The sequence below is a fragment of the Balaenoptera borealis genome, assembly GCF_965194805.1.
Source record: "Balaenoptera borealis genome assembly, chromosome: 9".
Classification (NCBI taxonomy): Eukaryota; Metazoa; Chordata; class Mammalia; order Artiodactyla; family Balaenopteridae; genus Balaenoptera; species Balaenoptera borealis.
In genome coordinates, this window is record NC_138873.1 from 14,972,668 (window position 1) to 15,000,284 (window position 27,617).

Here is a 27,617-nt window from a genome sequence, read left to right on the forward strand (position 1 = left end):
GGGTAATTTGTAACAGCAACTAATACTAAAAACTGAAATACCAGTTTTTTCAAACTGTGGACCTTGATCCATTTGTGATTTATGAAATCAATTTAAGGTACCACAATCAGCTAATTTCTTTTAAAAAATGAAACAAAAGATAGCAGAGTATATACCCATAATAACAAGTACTATTTCCTGAAAATTTTGTTTCAACTTTACATATATGTGTGTACCAGGTAGCATGTAATAAAATATATTTTTTAAAATCACAACAGAAAAAGTTTGAAACCCACATGCCTACGCTAATAGGTTTAAAACAAAAAAAAAATTGCTAAAGTATAGGGAATCCTTGAAGGAATACAGTCTCAATAACAATCAACTATAAAATAAGCACTTCCTATAAACTTTTTAACAAAACAAAATACAAGACACACAAAATACATCTTTTCTGACTTATACGTTAAGCTTGCAAACACAGGTGTGGCATCTACCCTAGACTTAGAAATCTAGCATGTAAAAAAGCATGTCGTTCTCCCAATTTAAGAAATTACCCATAGGACATTCTTCAAAAAATTATGTAGTGAAAAAGCTTTGGGATGTACCCACATGTATTACTTCCTCTTACTATTACTTTCATCATCAGTGTTAAAGGAAATTCCATCTTCAACCTGAGCGCACACAAATTTTTGCCCCCCCCCCCAAAAAACCCAAAAGTACAGTACTGTTAAACTGCTTTCCGCCCACTGTCCAAGTCTGCCTGGAACTATCTCTTCAGAACACAAGCAAGTGCGCGTATCTCTGGTTGTACCTCAGCATAACATACATCGAAACTTTCAGCAACACAAGACTGCAGAATATTTATGCATAACTTAACTTCTGATGAGTCCACTCGATTATTTGCTTGCACTGAGATTTTCTTTGAGGTAAAATGTGTGAAACTATTTTTGAAATCCCAATTTGCCGAATTTATTTTCAAAATGCAAAATAGATCAGTACACAAACACTAAACAGAAATGACTTAACTTCTTTTTCTTATTACTTAACTCAGGGCATTTGTGGCTCTCCCATAACCAGACTGACAGCTTCCCTTGGCCCAATCCGGACACAGACTACTAGCCATTCTCTGCAAGAACTAAGTTTTCTCCCCAACCTTTGCATATGTATCCATCGAAATGTTTCTACTTCAACCAGTTGTAGAAAGCAGATATAGTCTGTATAGCACTCCTTATAATGCTACTACTTGATGATGGTGACTAAAAATCAAAATAACTGGCATACTTGGCAAAATCCAAGTATCCATCATTATGCCTTCCAAGAACTAGCAGCAAAGCCACCCCAGTTCTAAATTCCAGAGCAGCAGCTCTAAAAGACAAGACTAGGATGCTCCTGACAGCACTTTCTCTAGGAAGGAGATTCAGAGTTTCAGGAATAACCCCAGGGTTTATTTCTATACAACTATATAGAGTATGACTGGGAAAATATTTGTTGATCTTAAGAATAAGCATAGTTACTCTGACTCAAGGCCAAATATTTGAGACACATAGCCAAGTTTCTGCCCAATGGCTTCATCTAAAACTTCAGCATTAGTTTTGCCCAGTTTTTCCATTGGTTTCTCTTAAATCAGTTCACTCTCCATGTAAGCACTCATCAGACCATAAACTTGAAAGTTCAAAGTCTAAAAGAATCAAGAACCCAAAGATCTCTAACGATGTCTCTCTACCAATCAAAATCACTTTAGTTTCTTAATGAGATGAAACAGATCTCAACTGTAAAGCCAATCCAAAGAAACTGGCATGCCAGTCTAATGGCCAACTTTGATGTTTTAGTGATAGTGCACCAGAAATGCTTATAGCAGGGTCAGAATTCGGTTTTGCAAGGCAGACATTTAGCCACAAGTCATTTATCTAGTTGATCAAAGAACAAGAAAGTTCAAGGCAGGTATGTACTAAATCTATTACTCACTTCTGGACCACTAAAGTTACACAGCTGCTTATTTTGTCTTCAAAGAAGAAGGAATTAGTAATCAGCCCCAGGTACGACTGGATTACCAAATCACACGCAGATTTTTATCAGGGACACTTCTGTATGTTAAATTAACTGTCTTAAGATAATAAACTTGCCTTAAGTATTTTGTGAACTATGTGCCAGGGCACACTGTGCTTAGGTCTGGCTATGTCAACCAAAATGGGTTCCACATCAAATCAAGGAGCTTATATCCAGGATAGCATGCTTTAAAACCAGAGTAGCCTAGGAACTGCTGCCTCCATTTTCTTACAAATCAAGCCATATTCTTTTTTAAGTCTTCAAAATCCTAGATATGTAAAACAAAGAAATCGTTAAATGCATTCCTCAAAGGACTAAATCTTACTTCTAAAGATATAAATAAAATTCTAGCAAAATGGCAACGACGCAAAAGTAAACTTTAACATGTTAAGAATGACCATCAATGAATATTAAACCTCATGCTTGCCCTGTTACCATGTTTCAGGACCTCCCCGTTAAAAGATTTCAGGACCTCTAAATTTTAACAGAATGGCCAACTCTGGAATCCACTCTAACAATATCTCAGAGACCAAAGCTTAAAAGGAGAGTAAATTGTTCGTAAGTAACAAACACGCTTTGCAGACTTCGACTTTTCTGGACCAAAGCTTCATAAGCTAAAACCCAATTACTGAAAAAAGCACCAAATTCAATCCTAACAGAAACGTCTTAGATCACATTCATCTGGTCTGTAAGGAAGCACTTCTACCTCTACACACAGCACCAACAAACATTTCTACTCCAGTATGACTTCTCAATTACCACTGGTGATAAAAAAAGTATTAGTAATTTCACAACTATCTCCCCGGTTCTCAAGTCCAATCCATCTCAAGTCTTTCAAGGTTAAAATTTATGCTAATACGGGAAGCAGAGGGACAAAGCTATAGGCCAAGAGATGTCAAGCAGAAGCTTGCAGAAGGATCCAAGCAGTAATTCTCCATCCCTTCCCCGAGCATCTCCAGGATTGTCCTACCTAACACTTCATGTAAACATGGGGCTTGTGACTCAAGCCTCCAGCCCCAATAGGTGGAGAGAAGTTTCCTCGCCTCGGCTGCACATGGTCTGCAGAAGTTTGGCTGGAGTAGAGCGCGGAGCCTGGGTGGGAGCGGCAGCGTACTTAGTGCTGCAGGCGGCGGCGGCGGCGGCGGCAGAGCAGCAGGAGGCGGAGGCGGGCGGGGGGAGGGGAGGCGGCTGGGGGGGCGGAGGGGGCTCTTGCCGCCACAGCTCTCTCGCCGCCTCTCCCCCCCGGCGGGAGCCGCTCTCAGCCTCTTTGCACTAGTCGCTCCGCTCTCTCGGTCATGTGACCTTAACGTAACCGGACAGGAAAAGCCCCGCCGCCGCCGCCGCCGCCGCGCCGGAGACACCGACCGCGGCGGCAGCAGCAGCAGCAGCAGCAGCGAGAGGCAGAGGCGGCGGCGGCGGGGAGAGCACGGCCAAGGCTGCCCAGCGGTGCCTCCTCCACACCCCCCGCCGCAGCAGCACCGGCGACAGGTAAGCGCGCACCGCCTCCGCCTCCCGGGGCCGGTGCCCACGTGCCGCCCCCGGCCCGGGCTCCGGGAAAGCGAAGGGGGGGCGGGGGCCACCGGAGCTCGCAAACGGTTCCGGCAGCGACGGTGGCAACAAAGAAGACGAATGACCCCAGTCCCGGGGCTTCAGGTGAAGGCAGGCGGAGGGCCCGGACCACACGGGGACCCGGTTCTGGGAAGCGAGGGCATGCGCGCCCCGCAGGGGCGGGGGCGGCTGCGCCTGGCGCCGGGGCTCTGGCCGCCTGACAAAACCATCCCCCGGAGCCAGGCGGCGGCGAGTCGGCGGCGGCTCCATCCGGGGCTTTGCGCGAGGGGGAGGGGACGGAAGCCGAGAGGGCGGGCGGCGGAGCGGAGGAGGGAGGGAGAAAGGGGAGGGGGGCGATTCGCGTTCCGTTCCCCGTCGCCGGTCCCTCCCTTCCCGCCGCCACCGCGAAGCGCGTCCCGAGCGGCGGCGGCCGGTGAGCAGCGTCCCGCGCTGGAGCCCCAAGAGGCCGGCCCGTCAGGTGCGTAATCCTTCCGTAATCGCCTCGCCGCCGCCTCCTGCTGCTACCGCCGCTGCTTCTTCGGCGGCAAGGCTGCGAGCTGCGGAAGTGGGTTTGGGGGAGGGGAGCGGAGAGGGAGGGGGAGGGGAGGGATCCGGTCCGACCGGAGCAGGCCCGGCCTCTCTGGCGCTTCTCCCAGCTGCAGCGGCTCCTACAGCTGCTGCCGCTACTGCTGCGGCTCCGCCTCCCCGCTCGCGGGCGGGGGCGCGCACGCGCGCTTCCGGCGTCCTCGGGTCTCGCGCTGTCTCCCGCTCTCGCGCGCGCTCTTCCCCTCGCCCTGTCTGGCCACCCCCCCCGCCCCCGGCGCCGGAGCTGTTGCGCCGGCCGGGGCGTTGCGCACGGCGTAGGCGTCGGCATTGTGTTAAACTCCGCGGGACTTGGGCGAGCGCGCGCGCGCACGCGGGACTGAAGGAAGCGGAGAGCGTGCGGCGCGGCCCGAGTGCGTCGCTCCTCCTCTCCCCGCAGCCCCTCGGGGATGGGGGCGGGGCCGGGGTGCGCGGCGCCCGGCCCCGCCCCCGGCCCGGCGCCCGCCCCTTGGGGCGGGGCGGGGCGAGGCTGGCGGGACTAGGCTGAGTGGGCGGCCGTTGAGACGCTTTCTGGCAGGGGGTGGGGGTGTGAACGCGGGCACCCTTGGGCGCTGCCTGGGCCGCCCGCTGCAGCCCGTGCCGCGGGGGTGGGCGCGCTGGGCGGCGGCCTCGAGCTTCCGCTCCACGGGGTATCTACGCCTCCGGTAAGGCCGAGGCTAGCCCAGAGCTGCGCTGTGGTTGCTGGCTGCTTGGCCTTGGGCCTTGGGGCCGGCCTCCGAGCCGCGCTCCCGGCCGATGTGGCCATCACAGCCGGGTAGGGCTCCGCGGAGGGGAGGTTGGGGCGCGGAGGCTGCTTCCCGGGGCCGGAGTCGTTTTCTCGGTGTAGCAAAACCCCCAAACCATTCATTTTTAAACAAGGCTGCAAAGAGAAGTGGTAATGTAAAAGATGCTTAGGAAGCGAGGTTTTTGTCCCTTTTAGCTGGTAGTGCATTAAGAGGGCAGTAAAGAAGAAGGCAGGGGTAGCAGAGCGGGCAAGAAAGTGGTTGGGCAGAGTGACAATGTAGTTATTGCTACGCCGTTTACTGCGAGAACTTCAACTGCTGAACTCCTAATTATGCCGTAGGGAAATAACCCAGGCTCGTTGCCCCGCCCCCAGTTTGCGGTGTTCCTTAGCTCTTCATCATACAGTGGGCCCCCTTGGCGTGGGAGTCTCAGGTCTATTCATTTTCATGGGTTATTGTTTTAGTAAAATAAAGCATTCAACAGATCGGAATCACGGGCTCAAGCAGAATTCCAAGGTGCTCTGGGTTTCCTTAAACAGGCTGTCCAGTCCTTCCTAGGACCGGCACTCTATGTTGACCCCTAATGGGTCACTGGAGCAGGGTGTAAGTATCACGAGCATTTTAGTCTGAGGGGCCTGAGATTTTATTAGAAAATCAGAATTAAGACATTTTAAACCCTCATTTCTCTGATTTATTACAAGCCAAAATTAATTGTTAAAGGAAATTTTTATTTTGCATTCTAAGTGATCTTAGTGTGTGTCCAGGGCATTTTCAAACTGTTAAAAGTAATTTTGAAGAAGGAAGTTTACGACTAATAATACATTCCTGTAAATGGGCATTTGTCACTTAATAAATGTGTGGTTTGTATAAGTTTATTTTCTAGCCAAAGACTTGACCTGTGTTGAAACCATCACAAGATCTCAAAGTGCAAGAAGTGGTATCAGTGCCACAGATAGTCAACAGTGGAGGAGCCCTGTTACAGGATGGCAGATAAACCACCCCTAAAGCTTTGCTGCACAGTTCAGCTGCTTACTTGCCAGTTTGAAAGCTTCTCTTCAGAGAGGACGTAAATAAACGGTGCTCCGCCAACTCTTCCAGTGGAATACTCCAGCAGCAGAGAATAAACATTAGATGTATTTGGTCATAGAATAAAAGCTATGACAGTTTCTTTTTTATCTTAATGGTTAATCTGAACTTTGCACTATCCTCCAAAATCTGCACTTTTGTGATATAAAAATTTTATTAAATTATATAAAATTACATTTACCCCAGTTCCTCCAAGAAGATGCATGTCCCTGCGTAAGGGGATATGCTTTTTCCCCAGCTTGAGAATCACCAACATAGAGGTGGGAAGTGAAAGGAGATGTCTAAGGCTGACCTATGGTGTTGGCTTGGGATCAGCTTCTTTGGAGTTGGGAGACTCTCCTACCATTTCTTACCTGTGGCTTGTTGCTTCATCCCTAGACCCACTCACCTTTCTGTGAAGTAACTTTGAGACTTTGGGCAAGTAGTGTAGCGCCAGGCCATCACAGTAAGGGAGGAACTGCTGGTCAGCTGGAGACTTTACCATAAATTTCAAAATACACCTGACAAAAGGTGTATTTCCTACTTCTTTATGATCTTTGGGTCACAAAGCATGACCCTGAAAACCAAAAAGGGAATTGAGAATTTTTTTTTTCCCCTGAAGAAAAAAAAATTTTAACATTCTAAGCATTAGGTCAAGAACACTTCTTAACCTTTTTTATACTCAAGTAGGTTATAATTTTTATTAGCAAATTAAACTTAAATAATTAAATATTACTTTGAATCCATAGTAAATAAGGTTGTGTTTTACAGTGCTGATATGCCCTTGATGCAGTCCGTAGCCACAGAAAGAACACTTACAAGGAGTTGGCTGGCCAAGATGGTGAAGACTTTTTTTTTTCGGTACAAAGGCCAAGTTTGAGGCTGGTATTTATGCTCAAATGCAGAATCCCCAGCTCACATGCATGAGGTTTGCATCATGTGACGTTCTCACATCAAGAAAGCTCAGTGTGCAAAGATAGGAATTTGTAAAACACTTTACTGTATCTGGTTAAGTACTTATCAAACAAATCTTTTACTTTACAAGAGACTTTCATGTACAGTTTCTTTAAATATTGTGCACCCCTAAGTTCTGCATGAAGCAAGGGTGAACTTCAAAATAACGTGAGAACAATTTCAAAGCGTACACATGTTCTTCTATGCCCCACCTAGTCATTTAGATTCTCCATGTCCCCAGAGTGATTCTGAACAGGGATTGTCTAAGTGTGGTCTACGGTCCCTTGTGAATCCCCAGGACCCTTTCAGGGTTCCGTAAGGTCAAAGCTATTTTCATAATGATACTAAGATGTTACTGGCCTTTTTCACTGTTGACCAAATGTGTCAACATTGGGGAGATCTGCATAACTCAATGAGCTGACATTTTCGAAATAACCAACGGACAGTGTTAAAAGTCATGAATGGGTAAACGATCCATTCAGAGTGTAAGAGACAGCAATGAATTTTACTGTAATAGAGCAGGAAAATTTCATTCATTGATGTATAAAACTTTTAGATCGCACAACTAACCTTTAAGAAACTACCGCTTGTCAAGTTTTGGTGTAATATCAAAGAAAAATATCCACAATTACCTGAAAAGGCTATTTAAATGCTTTCTTTTTTTTTTTTTAAACTGAGTATGTGGGTGAGACTAGATTTTCTTTAATACTCAACCAAAACAGACATCACAACAGAGTAAATGGAGAAGCAGGGTGAATGCAGAATCCAGTTGTCTTCTATCGAAGAGATTTGTAAAAATATAAAAAGATACCACTTCACTATTTTTTTTGTTATTTTGGAAGATATAATTTTTTTTCACAAAAATGTGTTATTTATCTTAACATGCAGCGGGCTTATTATTGCTATGTCTAATTGAACTAATAAATGTTTTTAAATTTCTCAGTTTTAATTTCTAATATAAATATCAATAGTTATATTCCATATAAACGAAAGCTCTTGATATCATCAGTAATTGTAAAGAGTGTGAAGGGGTCCTAATACCAAAAAGTTTGAGAACCCCTGAAATAAAATATTGAAGTGAATTAGTCAGTTAAGACTTTGAGTTAAAATATATTTGGAGCTCCTCTCTGGCATACATGGAGCTACACCTATAGGTGATTATGTTTTCTTCAGATTAATTTTACTAATCATCATACAACATATGAAAAAGGAAGGCAATCTCTACTTTGGAAGGTTATTAGAAGCAAATTAGATTAGGTTTTAAATTTTGCTGTGTGGTCACATCCACATCTAAGTTTCCTTAAAGTTGATTGTAGCATAATACCTTTCGAATTATCACTTTAATATCAACTCTTTATTAGCCATAAATCTCTGACCTGCTTCTCCTTGACATCTGAACTATCCCTGAACTGCCTCCTTCTGACCTCAACTTACACTCAGAAATTAAAAACTAATTTTAATGTTAACTTAAGCAAAATACAATTAAAAAGAAATCTTTTACAAATGCAGTGCTTTCCAAAGTCAGAATAAGTGCCACTGGTAAGTGTGTGTCCCTCCTTTTTCTAATTACTATGGGGAGGATTGACTAAAGAAATGTTAAGAAAAATATGTCAACCTATCATCACAACTAAATACATTTCCTAGCCTCGAAATACGGTTTTAAAATATATTAAAATTCAAACAACCAGCCTCATTCAAGTTTACTTTATAGGCCCTCAAATATTAATTATTAATAATACTAATTGAAAAAGCAGTTTTTTCCTCCTGGTAAGTGGTCTAAACTACTTGAAAGAATCAATCTTATTTGTGGGTAGTGCTTTTTCTATTACTGAGGTATCCTGTGCATTTCAATATTCATTTATGCTTCACTTAAATAAAATCAAGTACTCCAGAGGACCCTTTTAGTGCCCTTGAAATGGGTAATCTAAGTGGTATTTAGTATCTTAGAAGGGCTATTATCTTTAAAAAGTGAATCATCAATTCCCAAAAGCTGTTTTGGTCTCCTGTTCTTATACCAAAAGTGAAGGAGAAACCTGGGTTGTCAAAATATAATATGATTACATTCATCCCATTCAGCTGTTCCTCCAAAAGATGAGTAATTTACTTAAGGATCAGCCCACCGTGTGCTGTGTGATGGCAGCTGAAAGCACTCGACATCTAGGTAGTATCCCATTTTCAGAGTGATAACAGTGGTGAAGACAAAACCCAAAGCATTAAATAATGTAAATGATCATTTGTATTTGGCTTTGGAAAGTGTTTTTAATTTATTTCAACATATTATGTCTTACAGTCTCTGAATTTACTTAAGAAAAAAGCCACTTTGTACACATATACGTACATAAAAAGGCATTCTGTGAAATCTCACTTTTAAGAATTGACTCCCCTCTTTATCTGTACTTGTCTTCAGTTCCTGTCTGCTCACTATTCTGATTTAGGAAAGACAAATGATTTTTTTTTTACGTTCCATTTATAGCATTGAACGGGTGGGGGCTTTATATAGATAGGTCTTCAGTTTTACGTCAGGTTGTTGGCCCTCTGTGACTACGACTGGTAAGAACTTACAGGAATGACCTATAGAGCAAGGCAGTGTCGTGGAAGGAGCGTGAAACTTACACCCAGAAGACCAGGGTTCAGTGGACTCCTGTTCGTTTACAGTTTTAACCTCTTTGAACTATCATGTAATGATTTAAGGATGTGACTTCTAGAGTCGGTCACACCTGCCTTCTCCAAAGACTCTCTGACATAAATTACAGACAAGACTTCGGAGCTCCAGACCAACATTACTTACCGACAGGTACCCTACAGCCCTACCTGGCATGTCTCAAAAGCATCTCAATCCCAACATGTCTGGACCTAACCTCATGATCTTCCCGCACAAAACTGGGTTTTTGCCTGTGCTCCCTCCCCTGGGGGGAGCCCCATGCTTTATCCAGTTACACAAGTTAGAAATCTGGGGGTTACCTAGGACACCTTGATCTCCCCCACCCTCCTCCACTGAATCCACCAACAACCAGTTCTGCTGATTTTTTTATCTTCTGTTTTTCAAATTCTGTCCATCTCCCTCCATCTTCATTGCCACCACCCGGTCTGTCATCTCTCTTCTAGACCACTAGAAGACCTCGCCTCTCAACCACTTCTAACAGGCCTCCCCTTGCCCACCTCTTTGCCACCACCCCCTATTTGGTTAGCCCTTCAGCTGCAGCCATCTCATCATGTAGATCAGCTCAGAATGATATTTACATCGTAGACATCTGGTCATGTCACCTTTCTTCAAATCCCCTTTGGGAGCTCCTCACTGCTCTTAAGATATGGACCAGAATCCTTAACAAAACCTGAGTCTTCAGCTTCACCTGCCTCATTCTTCTCTGGCTCTTTGCCCTTCTGCCACATTGACCTTCTTTTAGTTCCTCGGTTGCATCTTGCTCCCTCCCGTCTTAAGGCCTTTGCAAATGCCGATCCCTCGGCCTGGAATACTCTACCTTTGCCCAGTTAACTCTTCTCGTTCTTTAAATATCTGCTTAACTTGCATTTCTTCACAAACACCTTTCCTGACCCACAATCCCCAAATTAGACCCTAGTTTTATGACCTCATAGTTCCTTATATTTTTCTTTGATAGTTCTTATCAGAGTTGGCTATTAGAAATCTGTGTACTTATTTGATTATACCCTTGAACTCTGTGTATTCTTCATACTTGTATCCACTGTCCCTGGAACCTTAGAAAGCTCTCATCATGTGCATTACCACTTCCCAGATCTGCTTCTTAAGAGCTAGCTCTGCATGTGGGCAAGTTAAACTTAACTTCCCTAAGTCTAAATTTCTTCTGGAAAAAGGCTAATTAATCCTTGACACATAAGTGGTCATTTATTATTAATGCTGTGGTTATTATTATAATTAATAATGAAATAAATAGTAAGAAGACCATGGTATTGACCAGGATTAAATGATGTGTGTGAAGGGTTATTATAAACTATAAAGCACTATTAACATAATTATTAGCATGAAGAAACACGAGGTGACATTTTAAAATTGAAAAATTCTTCCAAAATATAGCACACATTAAATTGATGAGAATTTTGGGGTTAATCTAGGAAAAACAGAAATTGAACTTTTACCCCCAAATCACCCAACTAGTCAGGGGCCAACCGATGATTGGAACTCGACACTCTTCTCCTCTCTAAGCATGTAGTTTTTAATTTAACAAATATTGAACCTCAGACAGTATGCTTAGGCACATGGGATAAAGTAATAAATGATAAGTAGTACTCAATGCTGGCTTTCCAGAAGCATCAGGCAGGTTCACAGAGGCTCTGGAGGTAAGAAGACCCTCCAGTCTTGAAGGTCAGGGAAATTTTGCAAAGGACAAGTAGAGCTGGGGGGGAGGGGCAGGCGGTCAGTGGTGGTCCCTCTGCAAGTGGCACGTTCAAAGGTCCTGCACAGAAGTTCCAAGGCCCAGTTCAAACAGGCCCCGTCTCCTGACCATGTGAGTAGAAATCAGGTTGCTGAGCTGCTCAGCTTTGAGAGGGAGGCCCCTGAGCAGTGAGTGTTATGTTCTGTTAGGAGCCCAGGAATGGCCTGGGCATTCAGGACCTTTTCTGGGCAAAGAAAACTGCAGATTATCTCAGTTCACCCAGAATTTCCCGAGTGAGTGAAATACATCATTCTGTCTTCCTTATCGTCAACATAAACTGGATTTGTGATCATGCTTGGACTTCAGAACAACGAGACACTTGTTGATCACTTGGTAAGGACCACCAAACGGAGAGTCTTGTATCAAGAAAACAATTAGGCACAACTTAATGTCATAAAGTAAAATTTTATGTTGTAATTTTTTTTGCATTAGAAAAAAATTTTTTTCCATATGTTGAATATAGTGCCACTGTCCTTCCTCTAGAAGTATATCCTGACATTATGTCCTGTCTCCCTTTTTATGTTGAAAAGCCCTCCATTCCTAGCAGGTATGTAAATATTTTATGTCTTTTCTTTCAAAATAAAGAGGGAGCACACTCTGCTGGCCCCTCAGTTTCAAGGTTGCTTGGTTTGTTTTTAGTAGGTCTTGGCAGCCCGGAAGTCTGGAAACCAATGGTTTAGATTAGCACTAGAGCAGGGAATGCAGAGTGAGCAGCGGTGAGGTCACCTGTAAGCCATGTTGAGGAATCTGGGTTTCATCCTGAAGGCGGTGGGGAAACAAGAGGAGGATTTTCAGCAGGCTGGTAACATCAGATTTGCCCTTGAAGAGATGGTGCTAGCTGTTCCATACGGATAGGTTGGAGAGGCTAGAGCTGGAAACAGGGAGATGAGTAGGGAGGTAGAGTTAAGGCGTGGGGTGGGATAAAGAGTTTAAATTGGTGGCACACGGGTGGCATATGAGGAGTGAGAGGTAGAGGCCTGGAAGGGGAGTCGGGGTTCCTGGCTTGCTCGAGGGGTGGGTGATGGAGCCACGCACTGAGCTGGGGGTACAGATGGAACAGGTTTGTGTCGATAGCTTTTATTGTCCCTTTTGGGATCTGAGTTGTTTTGCCTAGACTGAATTTAGGGTTCCTTTGGGGCAGCCAAGTGGGAGTGGACCAGATCACCACAGAAGAGTCTGCAGAGTGAGAAGTGGGCTGTGGACCAAAGGCAGAGGAGCAAAAGAGGAATCAGCAAAAGAGGAATCTTGATGGGGATTAAAATAGAGTAGCCAGAGGTGAAAAAACCAAAGTGCGGTGGCCTGGAAGCAGGGCCCGAGTATTTATGGAGCAGGAAGAAGGGTATTAAGTGCCGCAGAGAGGTCGAATAAGCTACTCTTCCATTGGGCTGGGGAGCAAGAGGCCATCAGTGACTTCGGTGGGCAGTGCAGGGCCATTTCAGTGCTGGCGGGCAGGAGCAACGTGGTTGGGTGAGCAGTCGATGGCGGTGGGAAGAGCAGATGTCCATTTCCTCAAAGGGGGGGTAGCCTGGAGCAGAGCCAGCCCATGAAGATGCTGCATCCTCAGCCTACGCAGCATTGTGCAAGTAAAGCCTCATGGAAATGATTATGAAGGGGGTCGTGATAAGGAAAGAAGATTGGGGAAAGGGCAGTACTGTCAGCTGGATGGGGATGGGGCAGGAGCTCCCTGAGATGCTCCAAGCCCGGTACCCACTCCTCCCTCTACCCTCTTACCCCGTTTTCTCAGGTTCATTCATATATGTGAGAATCTAGGGGGTTGTTTTTCTTTTTCCCACTGAGAAAGGCTTTTTGGTCTCTAGAGTAAAGAAGATTTTTAAAGATTGATCTGTATGGGATTTTCCCCCCGTGTGAAATATGTACATATGACACATTTTCTTTGTTTCTCCTTTCGTTTGGTTTTTCCACTTTTCAGACTCCGGACATGTGTTCTGCCTTCTGTATTTGAAAGACACATTCAGTTCATTTCCTATTCTAGATGCCCCTAAATTGAGATCCTAAAATAGATCCTAAGATAGTGGACCCTCTTTAAAAAGAAACATTTTGCAGTTTTATCATAGTTTTATTCTTATAATCTGAATAAGATACTCACGTTAGTCCGTTTATGGAACGAGGGGGGAGCCATACGTTTTGCTAATTCGAAGAGATGATATATATCCGTTCATGTAAAAACCCCAAACCTCAAAATCGTCTTATAAAATACTGATAAATTTGATGAAAATTTTATATGTCAAAAATCTCTCTAAAACAAAAGAGAGAAAAATATTAGCAACATATGTGACAAAGGGCTCGTTTTCTTTATATACAAAGGGTTTTGCAGATTGACAAGAAAAAAGAACAAATAACCTGATAGAAAATGGGCAGAGCTCATGAAGAGAAGCAAGAGGACATAAAAATATACTTCAATTCATCATTAAATGCATAGAAGGTAAAAAGTGATATTGGCAAAGATTCTTTAAAAAGTGATAATACCCAGTGTTGGCCAGAGTGTGGGGAAGTGGGTGGGGTGGATGGACACTATGGTGTGTCCATAATATTTGAATCTCTTATAACAAGTATATACACTTTAAAGTAGCCGTAAAAAATCCCCTATTAGTTTTAAACAGACATACTTGTATGTAGTGTGTTCCAAAAAATCAAATGAACCCCAGTTTAAATCCTACTTCTTGTTCTTAGGGATTCTATAATCTTGGGCAAGCTACCTGACTTCTCTAAGCCTGATTCCTCGTTTGTAAAATGTGGTTAGCAAGACATCAAATAGCTCAAGTTAGTGTGAAAGTAAATGAATGACATATAGAAATGATTGGTTAATAGTAAACACTCCATAAACAATAGCCACTTGTCATTACCATCAAGAGATAAACAGTGATGCATTACTGTACTTGTCAATGAAGGTGACACCTTGAAGCTGCCTGACCGCGTAGGTGTTCACTATCGGAGTCAGAGAGCACAATAAAGCAGCTCAGCCCAGGTTGTTCTGAAAGGTATTATACTTTTTGTAGAGAAAGGCAAGTTAGTAAGATGGGAAAGGAAGTGTTCTGGCACTCTTCAGAGAACAGCCTTGAAGGCAAGTTTCTAAAGTTATATCCTGGTGGAGGTCAGATGAGAGCGATGTTTCTTAGTCATTCCGGCTACTTTGCCACCTGGCAATGTCCCTGTCTCTTCTTCCTGATCTTCATGCTTTCGCCTTCTCTGACATACGCAGAAAACACTGGGGAGCTAAGTTCCCGATCCACGCCACTGACGTTCACCTGCAAGCAAGACTGCAGTCCAGGTCTCTTCACGCTCAAACTCCTGCAAACAGGGATGGCTCTCCTGCCTCTCATGCTTGGATAGAGCTCTTGGTAGAAAACACGATACTTGACATTCTGGAGTCTTGCTTTGTGACCAGATCAGTCTCTTAAAGTATCATTCCACTTTGTTCATTTATTTTAGGGCGCACTTGTCAATTTCTGAATCTGCCAGATCATCCCTAGAACCTAACCCTAACCCTAGAACAGGAAAGAGGGTGTGGAGTTGAGCACCAGCTGAGTAAGAATCGATGTGTTTCTGTTTCTATTTTTGTTTTTAAGCTTACTGGTAATGCTTTCTCCACAGTCGCTTCCCTGCTTCTGAAGTTAAGCACCGTGGTTATCCATTTTTAATCGAATTAATTAATGTGTGATGGGCCTTTCCTTTTTAACTTTTTATTTTGAGATAACTGTAGATTTACGTGCAGTCACAAGAAATAATACAGAAAGATCTCATGTACCCTTCACCCAGTTTCCTCTAATGGAAACATCTTGCAAAATTCTGCTCCATCACAACCAGGGTATTGACATTGACACCACTGAGCTGCAGGACATTTCTGTCACCACGGGGCTCCCTCCTGTTGCCCGTCTACAGCCAAGCGTCATGGCCCTCCTCTCCCCTCGCCCCTCCACCACTAATCTGTTCTCCACTTCCGTAATTTTCAAGAATGTTATGTAAATGGAATCATACAGTATGTAACCTTTGGGGACATAATTCACCCAGGTTGTTGCCTGTTTCTGTAGTTCATTTCGTCTTAAGGCTGAGTAGTTTCCTGTGGGTTTGGGCATACCACGTTGTTTAACTGTTCAGCCATCGAAGAGCATCTGGGTCACTTCTGGTTTTTAACGGAGGAATAAAGCTGCTGTGGATATACAGCTGCAGATTTTTGTGTGAACCTAAGTTTTCATTTCTCTGGGATAAACGTCCATGTGTGCAACTGCTGGGTAGTATGGTAGTTACATATTTAATTTTTAAAGAAACTGCTGACTTTTCCAGAGCGGCTGCACCGTTTTACCTTCCCGCCAGCAATGGCACGAGCAGTCCATTTCTCCGCGTCCTTGCCAGCACTTGATTGTTGTTCTTTTATATTTGGCCACCCTGCTAGGCATGTGGTGAATCTCATTGTGGTTTTAATCTGCTTTTCCCTAAGCGCTACTGAGCTGTCTTTTCATGTGTTTGTTTGCCATCTGCATATCCTCACTTCAAGTATTTTGCCCATTAGGTTTCTAATCTGATTGTTTTTGTACTGTTGACTTTTGTGAATTCTTTATATATTCTAGAGACTAGTCCTTTATCACATTTTTTTCTCCTGCTTTTTAGCTTGTCTTTTCATCCTCTTACCAGGGTCTTCCTCAGAACAAAAGTTTTTAATTTTTATGAAGTAGAATTTATCAATTTCTCCTTTTATGGTTTGTACTTTTGATGAATCCTAGATCCTCTAAGGTTTTATCCCATTTTTTTTCCCCAAAAAGTATAGTTTTGGTGTTCTACATTTAAGTCTGTGATGCATTTTTGAGTTAATTTTTATATAAGATATGAGACTTAGAGATCAAAGTTCTTTTTCTTTTCTTTTTTCCTTTTCCTTTTCCTTTTTTTTTTTTTTTTTTGTCTATGGAAATCCAATTGATCCAGCACCATTTGTTGAAAATTGTTCTTTCTCCAAAATCAAAAATCTACTGTACATATTTATGTGGGTTTCTCTGTTCTATTCCATTGATCTATGTGTTTATCCCTCTGTCAGTACCATACAGCCTTGAATACTGTAGCTATATAATACATCTCGAAATTGGATAGACTGATTCCTCCCACTTTATTACTCTTTTTAAGAACTGTTTTAGCTATGCTAGTTTCTTTGCCTTTGCATAAACATTTTAGAATATTCTTGTCTGTATCTACAAAGAAAATCTTGCTGGGATTTTGAAAAGAATTATATCAAACCCATATATCAATTTGGAAAAAATTGATTTATATTATGTGTTCCTAAACATAAATACAGTATGTCTCTTCATTTATTTAGATCTTCTTTGATTTCTTTCATCAGCATTTTGTAGTTTTCAGCATACAAGTCCTATTCGTGTTTTGTTAGATTTACATCTGTGTATTTCTTTTTTTTGTGATTATAAATGATATATTTCTAATTTCAGTGTCCATGTGTTCAGTGTTAGTATGTAGAATTATGATTGCATTTGTTTGTTTATTTATTTTTGGCTGCGTTGGGTCTTTGTTGCTGCACGGCATGTGGGATCTTCCCGGACCAGGGGTCGAACCTGTGTCCCCTGCGTTGGCAGGTGGAGTCTTAACCACTGCACCACCATGGAAGCCCTACAATTGGTTTTTATATGTTTATCTTGTATCCTGTGGCATGGCCAAAGTCACTTAATAATTCCAGGAGGTTTTGTAGATACCTTGGGATTTTCTATGTATATAAAAGTCATGTCGTCCACAAATAGGGACAGTTTTATTTCTTCCTTTCCTGTCAGTATGACTTTTATTTCCTTTCTTGCTTTATTGCTCTAACTAGAATATCCAGTACTATATTGAATAGTGAGAATGGACATCCTTGCGTTGTTCTCAATCTTAAGGAGAAAGCATTCGCTCTTTCTCCCCATTAAGTATACTGTTAAGTATAATGTTGATGTTTGTGTGCTGGGCGTTTATAAATGCTGTTTGCCTATGGGAAGGAGCACATCAGGAGTTTACTGATTTGATACACCGGCTCCCCCAGAGGCAGTTCCCCTACTACAAATAGATGGAGGCCACGTGGTTTACTGGAGTGAAGTATGAGGAATAAAGAGGTTAGAACCTGGGAGTCAGAACATTCCGATTTAAATTTTGACGACCCCCACCTTCTGGCCAGATGGGCCAGGCTAACTCCTTGCACCTCTCGAAGCCCATTTCCTCCTCCACAAAAGATGGGGAAGAGTACCCGTCCTGAGCCCTCACCCTTGAGGAGTAACCATGTGGGGTTATTATAGCCCTGCCAGCGGCAGCCCTGTCCACAGGGCAGGAGCTGGAGGATTGTCCAGACTTGGTGAGATCTTGGCCCTGCCCTGCTGTGGCCACACCCCAGCACCTTAATTTACTTCTCTCTCTGGAAGGTTTGCCAACTTCTGATGGATCATTAGAATTTGCGTTTGGAATCTTAAACTCAAAGACAAAAGATCCAGGAATGTTTGCTGTCTGGCGGGCTGACTGCTCAGGTCCATTTCCTGGTTCCTCCACTTACCATCTGTATAAACTTGTTCAAAGCATGCAGTCCCCAAATTCACCATAAATTTCATCATCTGTAAAATGGGAGTAACAACAGAACTACTTCACAGGGCTGTTGTGAAGACTGAGTGAATTTATGTAACGTTTCTAGCAGTGCCTGACATATTAGCCGTGACCATTACTATTGGTGACTATGAAGACACTACTTATTTGTGAATCATCTTTCTTAAAACAAAATTGTTTGCTTTGCAGATTTTTTAAAAAATGGATTTGGCCAACCATGGACTTATTCTTCTGCAACAGTTAAACGCTCAGCGAGAGTTTGGTTTCCTGTGTGACTGCACGGTTGCCATCGGCGATGTGTACTTCAAGGCACACAAATCAGTTCTTGCTTCATTCTCCAATTACTTTAAGATGTTGTTTGTCCATCAGACCAGGTAACTAACGTGGTTGATAACAATCTAATGACTGTAGACTCTGAACTCCGTGGCCCTCTTCCCCACTGAACGTGCTCTGGGCCCTCATCGGGACCGTGGGTCTCGCTGCCTGTCCCTAGGCTCCCAGCCCCTCATGACCTCAGCTGCCCCAAGCAGCCCCTCCACCTCCGAGTAGCCACGCTGGGAGTCACCTACGCGGTCAGGATCGGCAGGATCGGGTCCGCTACGAAGGCAGCTTCCTCTCACTCCTCCGGCCCCGTCCCGGGTCTCCCTGCCCCAGACTTTGAGTATTTATCCTTGTCTTCTAATGAGAAGCTTGGCGGCATGAATCCCCACAATCTCCTTCTTTTCTCTCTTAAAATGTCTCAATCTCCTTATCTTTGCACAGTTTTTTGCTTCCCATCTCTCTGTCTTGGAGAAAAGGGCCTCTGGTTGTCTAAGGAAAACAATCTTCCTCCTGCCCTTATGCTCCCAGATCCTACCCTGTAGTGTTTATTCTGTACTTTTCATTTTATACTTGTACCCCCATTGCCATCCCCAAGCCTGTGAAGGCTCAGCCCTTCCATGACACCGCTGTCTACCTGCGTGATGGTGCTGCTTTTCCTTTGTTTCACTGTGGAAGCTCTACAAAGGATGACCTATGACCTCGCTTCTCCTCTCCTCATCCCACACTCTTCCTCTCCGTTGGCACTGTGGTTTCCACCCATCGCTCCACTGACATCATTTTTCCAAGGTCACCTCTTCATCAGAATCACCGCCCCTCCTAGCCTCTGTCCTCCTTGTCCTCTGCAGCATTTGCGACTGTTTTCTTCCTTCTTAAGGGTTGCCACCTGCATTTTAATGACTCTGAATCCCCCTTGTTTTTCTGCCTTCTCCACAGGCGCCTCCTGCAGTTTTGGTGAGTTGGGTCTCCACGCTGCTTTCTCTCTGCCTCTCCTGATGGGCGCTCATCTTTTCCTGGATCTTGCCTCTGCTGGAAACCAGTTGACAGCTCTGGGCTTGATCTTTCTCTGTCTCCAGAACTCTATTTCCCAAGGCCACAGGCTGCCTGCTGGACATCTAGAATTGAATATCCTCTTTTACCTCATTTTGCATGTCTAAAACTGAATTAAGTCCTCCCTGAAGTCCCTTCTGACTTCCCTATTTTTTTATCTTCAAGTAAGCCATACTAAAAATCTCTCTAAAATCGTATCCTATCCGTGCCCAAATCATGTTTTCTTCATAATTACCTCTCACATTAGTTCTTTCCTTCCCTTCTCGCTTCCATTTTCTAATCATTTTCCACGTTACTGTCAGATTAATATTCCTAAGCATTGCTTTGATTGGAGGGTGCCTTTGATCCGAAACCTACCAGATTGTGTTACTCCTTTGATTGGAAACCTAGAGGGCACCCATCACAAATAGCACACAGATTCCTCATTCTGTCTTTCAAGGCCCTGCAGGCATGAAGCCTGACCTCCTTCCAGCCTGTTTCCGACCGCACGCCCACCTGGACCACACTTTGCTGGCCTTCTGCCCACTCCCTGAGTCCTAGTTTACACATCACCTCTTCCGTGACCCCCGCCCCCCAACAATCAAGTGAGCCGAAATGATCAAAAGCAGTCTCTTCCTCTCTCACGTTGCATAGCACTTTATTTATGCCATTTTGTAAGAGCAACATATTTTCCCTTTGTTGTTGTTATTTTCGTACTTACCGCCCCTCCTCATTTGTAAGATGCTTGAGGGCAGAGACTGGGTTTTACAAATGTTTTTGAACATTTGCAGGCTATAGTTCGGGTATTTGTACATAATAGCCACTTGATAAATGTCTAGAGGAGCAGAATGGGTGATTAGTAGGATTAATGGCAGGCGGAGCTTGCTTTATCTTGGGACACTAAGGACGCTCCTGTTTCCTTCATTGTCAGAGACATCGCAGCTAATAGGCACTGCAAGTCTCTACACAATGAATTAAATTCTCTTGCAAAGGGACAGGTTTTCATTTTGAGGAATAAAAGAATATAATGTAATGAGTTTTAAATAGATGCAGGAAACTTAAGTGTAGAACAGTAAGCAAATACCTTTCTAACAAAGGAATGTGATATTGGTGCAGAGAGGAGCCCCAAGTTTGAGCAACAGTGTGCTATTGCCCCAGAGCTGGCACGTGCCATTTGGGCTGCCTGAGGCCTTGACCACCTCTGGTGAGAGGAGAATACTGCGCGAAGACCAGAGCCATGCTTTTAACTGCTGGCTACTGTAGGGATAGACCAAGAATACAGTTTTTTCACACTTGAGAGTGTTTTATGTCTGCAGTTACCACTAGATGTCTCTGTCTTATGGACACTACTCTAAGTGAAAGTTTTAAATCATGTAGCACTGCAGACTTGGAGCTCTCAAAAATAAAACAGAGACAGGCCTTGCTAAGTACAACCTCTGGCAACATCTCACATTATTTTAAAATCCTTATTTTCAAAGTTCTTTAAGCCCAACCTTTACTTGAGGGGTCTAGTGAAGGAAAGATTGAAAATGTAAATGACTGTGAAAGTTTACAGGAAGGGCTTGTAGCTGTGCTAAAACTATATTTTTCGTCCATAAAAGTGTTACGTCAAACAGACATCTGCAAATCAAACCACTTAGGTGTAGGCATATTGTAGAGAGCTGTGTCCTTCCCAGAGCACTTGGAAATGACCAGAGTGGCCCAGAGCGAGCTTGGGCGAATCGACAGGAGGTCTGCCTGACTGGGAGGGAGAGCTGTCAAGGACAGCAATGGCTGGAACGTGACATAAGAACTTTTTTGGGTTTTTTTTTAATTGGTTGCTAACTTTTTTTTTTTTGGCTGCATTGGGTCTTCGTTGCTGCACACAGGTTCTCTCCCGCTGCGGAGCACGGGCTCCAGGCACGCGGGCTCTAGAGCACAGGCTCAGTAGTTGTGGCGCACGGGCCCAGTTGCTCCGCGGCATGGGAGACCCTCCCGGACCAGGGCTCGAACCCGTGTGCCCTGCATTGGCAGGTGGACTCCCAGCTACTGCGCCACCAGGGAATCCCTAAGGAGCTTTTTAAAATAACTTCTGAAGTGTCTTGAGTGTGTCTATGTGCTTCTGCTTTAAGAAAAGAAAAAAAAATGAACAAATCAGGATATATTGGTGTCTGGAAACCTCCCAGAGCCCTGGGCACTTGTAGTAAACCCCAGGGACACGCCGCTTTCCTCTCCCTGGGGGCTCCTCACCAGCTCTGTGGCCCCTGGAGTCCTTCCTTCTCCCTCTAAGCCTGGCTGAAGTGTGGACCCGGCCTCCCCAGCCCATCCCTTCTTTGCCATCAGAAACTGCATGAAGTTCTTTAAAATTTGAGAGATTTACTGTCCAGTCACCTCCCTTCACAGTCGGTAGACAGAGGACAACCTATACAATAACAAATAAGGGGAAATTATAAAACTTACAACAAAGTTTTTCTGGAAAGGGGCCCTGCTTTGTATTTACCTCTCATGGATGCTGAAAAATATAGCCCTGCTTTGGATTTCTGCCCTCCCTCTTCTTTGCCCTGGGGGCAGAGGGGCTCGCTCTCCCCTCCTCCCGCCTGGAGGAACATTCCATCCCACAAAACAAAAGGTGCCCTATAGTCTCCTGGGGGTGATTTGCATCTCTGAAGGCCTGTGGCTTCCGGGTTCATTAGGCCTTTGCCTGGCCCTGGAAAGATCCCCACTAGTTAAGTCTTCAATCTGGAGTTGATTGCTTACATTGTGAAAGTATTCCTCACCACACCTAATCCCTGCAGCTTTATTTTGAATATTGAATTTCCCTAAAGCATCTAAATATGTTCTAGTATACACATAATATTGTTGGCACTTACCTTGTGCTTAAAGGGAGGACCACCTGCATTTGCATTCCTATGTAAAGGAATATAAATAACTTAAAGGACTATAAAAAGACTCCCAATAAAGACATGAATGATCTGTGTGTCTTTTTTAAAAACAGAGTGACATAAACTCTTCCTCTTTATACTGTCAAAGGGGTGCTGGTTTTTAGGCTTGATCTCTATTCTTTGGCTTCCATACTTTATAGTCAAACATTTTCCACATGATTATTTGTATGCAGTCATCTTGAAATATACACACATTGATAGCGATGCAGTAATTATTCAAATCTGTTTTGTCACAAATTGCTATTAAAGTCACTTTCCCCCTTTTTTTAACAGAATAAAATATTAAATTTAGAAGAGAGAGAGAATATACCGATACTATTTTAGCATATTGGAAAATATTTGTTAATAAGATAAATAGCTTAATAGTAATAGTAAATCATAATAGTAATAAGTGGTATAATCAAAAATGATTATAAATTCTAAAGGCATTCAAGGAAGGTGTCTTTAAAGTTAAAAAATGCCCTGTTGGGCTTCCCTGGTGGCGCAGTGGTTAAGAATGTGCCTGCCAAGGCAGGGGACACCGGTTCGAGCCCTGGTCTGGGAAGATCCCACATGCCGTGGAGCAACTAAGCCCGTGCGCCACAACTACTGAGCCTGCGCTCTAGAGCCCGCGAGCCACAACTACTGAGCCCTCATGCTACAACTCCTGAAGCCCTGGTGCCTAGAGCTTGTGCTCCGCAAAAAGAGAAGCCACTGCAATGAGAAGCCCACGCACCGCAACGAAGAGTAGCCCCCGCTCGCTGCAATTAGAGAAAGCCCACGCACAGCAACAAAGACCCAACACAGCCAAAAATAAATTAATTAAATAAATAAATTTTTTTAAAAAATACGTTTAAAAAAATTCACCGTCTATAGAATATATTCACTCAGTGTGTGATAGCACACATACCTCATAATATGTAGATATACATCTCACTGATTTATAATGATGCATTAGAGTTTCCCTAATGGCCCAGGGAGAGTTCTTGGGACCTTTTTATTATTGCTGCTTGAATCACAATGCTGTTTCTGGGATGATACAAACACTAAAGTCTAAAAGTTAGAAAATCAATTTTGCCACAACTGCTTTAGGTACCTCAGATAAATCATTTAACTTTGGGGGACCTCAGCTTCCATGTCTGTCAGATGGGAATAATCAGATCTGCCTCATCTACTACACAGGGTTGTCTTAATGCTCCAAAGAATCTTGGTGCTTTGGCTTAGGAGTTAGACTCAAATTTAAATCCCAATTCCATTGCTTACTAACTCTGATATTGAGCAAGGTATAAATCCCTTTGAACCTTAACTCCTGATCTGTAAAATGAGAATTAATGGCAATTAAATGAGAAAATGCCTATAAATTCCAGCTTCAGGGACTTCCCTGGTGGCGCAGTTGTTAAGAATCCACCTGCCGATGCAGGGGACACAGGTTTGATCCCAGGTCCGGGAAGATCCCATGTGTCGTGGAGCAACTAAGCCCGTGCGCCACAACTACTGAGCCTGCGCTCTAGAGCCTGCGAGCCACAACTGTTGAGCCCATGTGCTGCAACTACTGAAGCCCACGCACCTAGAGCCCACGCTCCACAACAAGAGAAGCCATGGCAATGAGAAGCCCGTGCACCGCAACTAGAGAAAGCCCACGTGCAGCAATGAAGACCCAAAGCAGCCAATAAATAATTATTAATTAATTTTTTAAAAAATAACTGAAGAATATTAGAAACAATTAAAAAAAAACAAATCCCAGCTACAGTTCTAATGATGAGGATGATTACATTTGATAAGGCACTGAGTTGTCCCAGAGCTGCTTTTCATGCAATCTAGCAGTGCTGGGGCAGTGATCTGACTCCATTCGAGCTAGAACGTGGTTTGCCTTTCCTGTTCTTCCCAGCTCTACAGCACTCCATCCTCATGCTGGAGAGAGCAGAGTGTTGCAGAGCAGGGGTAGAATGAGGTTTTCTGTTTTCTCGCTTTTGTTGTCTTGCTCTTAGGCACTAGTCCAGCTCCCCCTTGTTATATTGTTTGACTCTTACCTTGAAAGATCTGCTGAGCTCTGGACGGCCTTGGATCAATACAGAGTCCTAGACATTTAGCTAAAAGATCTGCAGGTCAGTGTTTCTTAACCGTCTACTGGGTCACAGGCCACTCTCAGATAGAAAGCAATGGATCCTCTCCATAAAACACAAAGTTTTTTATATATGATATAATTTTACGTAGATTACTAGGAGAAAAACTGCTTCAAGAGTATGAGTTAAGGGCTTCCCTGGTGGCGCAGTGGTTGGGAGTCCACCTGCTAATTCAGGGGTCACAGGTTCGATCCCTGGTCCGGGAAGATCCCACATGCCATGAAGCCTAGAAAAAAGCCCGCGCACAGCAACGAAGACCCAATGCAAGCATAAATAAATAAATAAATAAAGAGTCTATGAGTTAAGATACCACATTTGTTTAACATGAATTTTCCTCAGTCCTTTAAAATATCTTTATTGTATTTCTCTCTGTTCTTAATAGGATTAGAGTTAAATTATATAGGTTCCAGTATTCTAGTTCATGAAACGAACAGTAAGATATATGTGAGATGTTCTTGTTTCATTTGCCTTTATGAATACCGGGTTTTTCCCCCACGCTTTATGTTATCATTTGAGTCGTGAATTGACATTCACTCACAGACTTGTTTTTTACTTGTCTCTTTCAGTGAGTGTGTCCGTTTGAAACCCACTGACATCCAGCCTGACATCTTCAGCTACCTCCTGCATCTGATGTACACAGGGAAGATGGCACCTCAGCTGATCGACCCGGTGCGGTTAGAGCAGGGGATCAAGTTTCTCCACGCTTACCCACTGATCCAGGAGGCCAGCCTGGCCAGTCAAGGAGCCTTTTCTCATCCTGACCAGGTTTTTCCGCTGGCGTCTTCCTTGTATGGCATTCAGATCGCAGATCATCAGTTGAGACAAGCCACCAAGATTGCTTCAGCGCCGGAAAAACTTGGCCGAGAGCCGCGGCCACAGACGTCCAGGATGAGCCAGGAGCAGGTGCCCGAGGCCTCCCAGCTCTCCCAGCTGCCCTCGAATCTGACCCAGGTGAATCGGACACACATGACCCCTTCGGACCCGCTGCAGACCTCGCTGTCGCCCGACCTTGTCTCCACTCCTGTTCCTCCCCCACCCCCCGGGGAGGAGACCAATCTGGAAGCCTCTTCCTCGGACGAGCAGCCTGCACCCCTCACCATAGCCCACGTCAAGCCGAGCATCATGAAGAGGAACGGAAGCTTCCCCAAGTACTACGCCTGCCACCTGTGTGGGCGGCGCTTCACCCTCCGGAGCAGTTTGCGGGAGCACCTCCAGATTCACACGGGGGTCCCCTTCACAGCCAGCCAGCCCGGAGAGAGCCGCGTGCCCCTGTCTCTCTGCAGCAACACGGCGGACCTAGGGAAAGACGCCATGGAAGTGCCTGAAGCGGGGATGATCAGTGACAGCGAGCTGCAGCACATCTCGGATTCGCCCATAATCGACGGGCAGCCGCACTCGGAGACGCCGCCGCCCTCAGACATCGCGGACATTGACAACCTGGAGCAGGCGGACCAGGAGAGGGAGGTCAAGAGGCGCAAGTACGAGTGCACGATCTGCGGCCGCAAGTTCATCCAGAAAAGCCACTGGAGGGAGCACATGTACATACACACCGGGAAGCCTTTCAAATGCAGCACTTGTGACAAGAGCTTCTGCAGGGCCAACCAGGCTGCTCGGCACGTGTGCCTCAACCAGAGCATCGACACGTACACCATGGTGGACAAACAGACTCTGGAGCTCTGCACCTTCGAGGAAGGCAGTCAGATGGACAACATGTTGGTACAGACGAACAAACCCTACAAGTGCAACTTGTGCGACAAAACGTTCTCAACTCCCAACGAGGTTGTCAAACATTCATGCCAAAACCAGAACTCGGACGTTTTCGCCCTAGACGAAGGGCGGTCCATTCTCCTGGGCAGTGGGGACTCTGAAGTGACGGAGTCTGACCACCCAGTGCTAGCCTCCATCAAAAAGGAACAGGAAACAGTGTTGTTAGACTGAATGTTACTTATCTTTTTAAAAACCTGTCATTTTTACAAAGACTATCTTGCTTCCCTTCCCCCAATTCAGAACTCTTGTTCTCCGTGGCATGACACAAACAGGTCCCGGTCCCTCCCTCCCCTCCCCCTGCCCCGTCCCCAGCCCCTCCTCCGTAAAGGCTTTGTGCATTATAAACCTGGAACGTATTTACTTTAATTCAGGGGATATTGGAAAGATAATGGTCAGTAGTACTTAGAAGCTCAAATAGACTTCGAGAAGTTTTCGATGATTTAAAAGCATACTTGCAACTAATGCAGGGTGTATAACAAAACAAAACAACTCGAATGCAGTTTGGTAAGCTAAAATTATGACTTTCCCTGGGTAATAAGCCTTCCTTCTCAGAAAGACAATGTCTGAAAATACAGCATGCTTCTTAGAGATACAGTGGGGCTCTGTACTATGCAAAGTCTAGAGGTGTGGGGAAACTTTAAATCCAAGAAAACGTTCTTAGTATTTATCCTCGAGATGTCTTATTTCAGAATGCATCCTTTGAGATTATGTCCAGTTGAGAAAAATTATTAGTTAAGAAATCTACTTGAACAAAACACAAAAGAGAAAAAGTAATAATGTGATGGCAATCTTAATTTTGGGATAAAACATGACAAGCTGTGAGTTTGTGTGTTTGGAAGAGAAAATGTGTGGATACTTGATGTAAACAGGTGAATTAATGCAAATGCCTTATCTAATTGCTGGCTTCTTTCAAAGTTGAACAACAACAAAGTACTGTGTTTTAGTTTCTGACAAATTTGTCAGTTGTTTTAAAAATCAGATTTGAAAGTACTGTTCTGTACATTGTCTTTCTGAATAGAAAACAACATGCCATTCTAGCAGTTGCCAGTGGTAAATTTGTTTTTAGCACCAGTCAGCTGCTTTTAAATCAGTGTGTGTATGTGGGAAAAAGGATACAGGAATATGCATCTTACAGGGAAACTTGTGAGCAGATGTAGCAACTGTAATGACTTTAAATGTTAATGCTAATAGTTTACTGGCAGCATTCATTGAAGCATCAAAACTGGCAAAGAGAAATCAGGACAAAACACTTAATTGCTGTTTGGGAAAAAACTTAATTTTGATGTTTAGTCTCCAATTTTTTTTTTTTAAACAGTGAAATTTCCTCCATTGGCCTGAAAGCAGTAAAAGTTGTCCATTAATCTTCCTTTAGGCCAGTAACAGAATGGTCTCACAGGATAAAACAGGAGCCAGAAATAAGGACCGAAGGGGAAAGGGAAGAACAGTTAATAACTGTGCTGTACGTATATGTTAAAAACTGAATATCCCGTCATCCTATTTCATGTATAGTTGAGTTCTCAGATTTGTAAGTTTTTATACATACTTTCATTGAATAAACATTTGACTAAATGGGTA

At 44.0% G+C, this 27,617-nt stretch overlaps 1 protein-coding gene across 5 annotated transcripts; it reads left to right on the top strand.

Moving 5' to 3' along the window:
• The first annotated feature begins 109 nt into the window (after positions 1-109).
• On the top strand, positions 110-27,617 carry ZBTB2 (zinc finger and BTB domain containing 2). 5 transcript variants are annotated; one of them, XM_082405491.1, is made up of 4 exons: positions 3,524-4,051; positions 18,095-18,279; positions 19,160-19,177; positions 24,842-27,617. In XM_082405491.1, exons 2-4 carry the CDS (start codon positions 18,107-18,109, stop codon positions 26,211-26,213), a joined length of 1,563 nt encoding a protein of 520 aa, XP_082261617.1. In that variant the 5' UTR covers positions 3,524-4,051; positions 18,095-18,106; the 3' UTR covers positions 26,214-27,617. The 5 variants fall into 5 exon arrangements, with proteins under 5 accessions (XP_082261618.1, XP_082261617.1, XP_082261620.1 ...); XM_082405492.1 differs by lacking the exons at positions 3,524-4,051; positions 19,160-19,177 and adding an exon at positions 110-3,513; XM_082405494.1 differs by lacking the exons at positions 18,095-18,279; positions 19,160-19,177 and having other exon boundaries at positions 3,525-4,051.

Coding starts and splice junctions, on each gene's coding strand:
- ZBTB2 (XM_082405491.1), top strand. CDS start 18,107: ATGGATTTGGCCAACCATGGACTTATTCTTCTGCAACAGTTAAACGCT.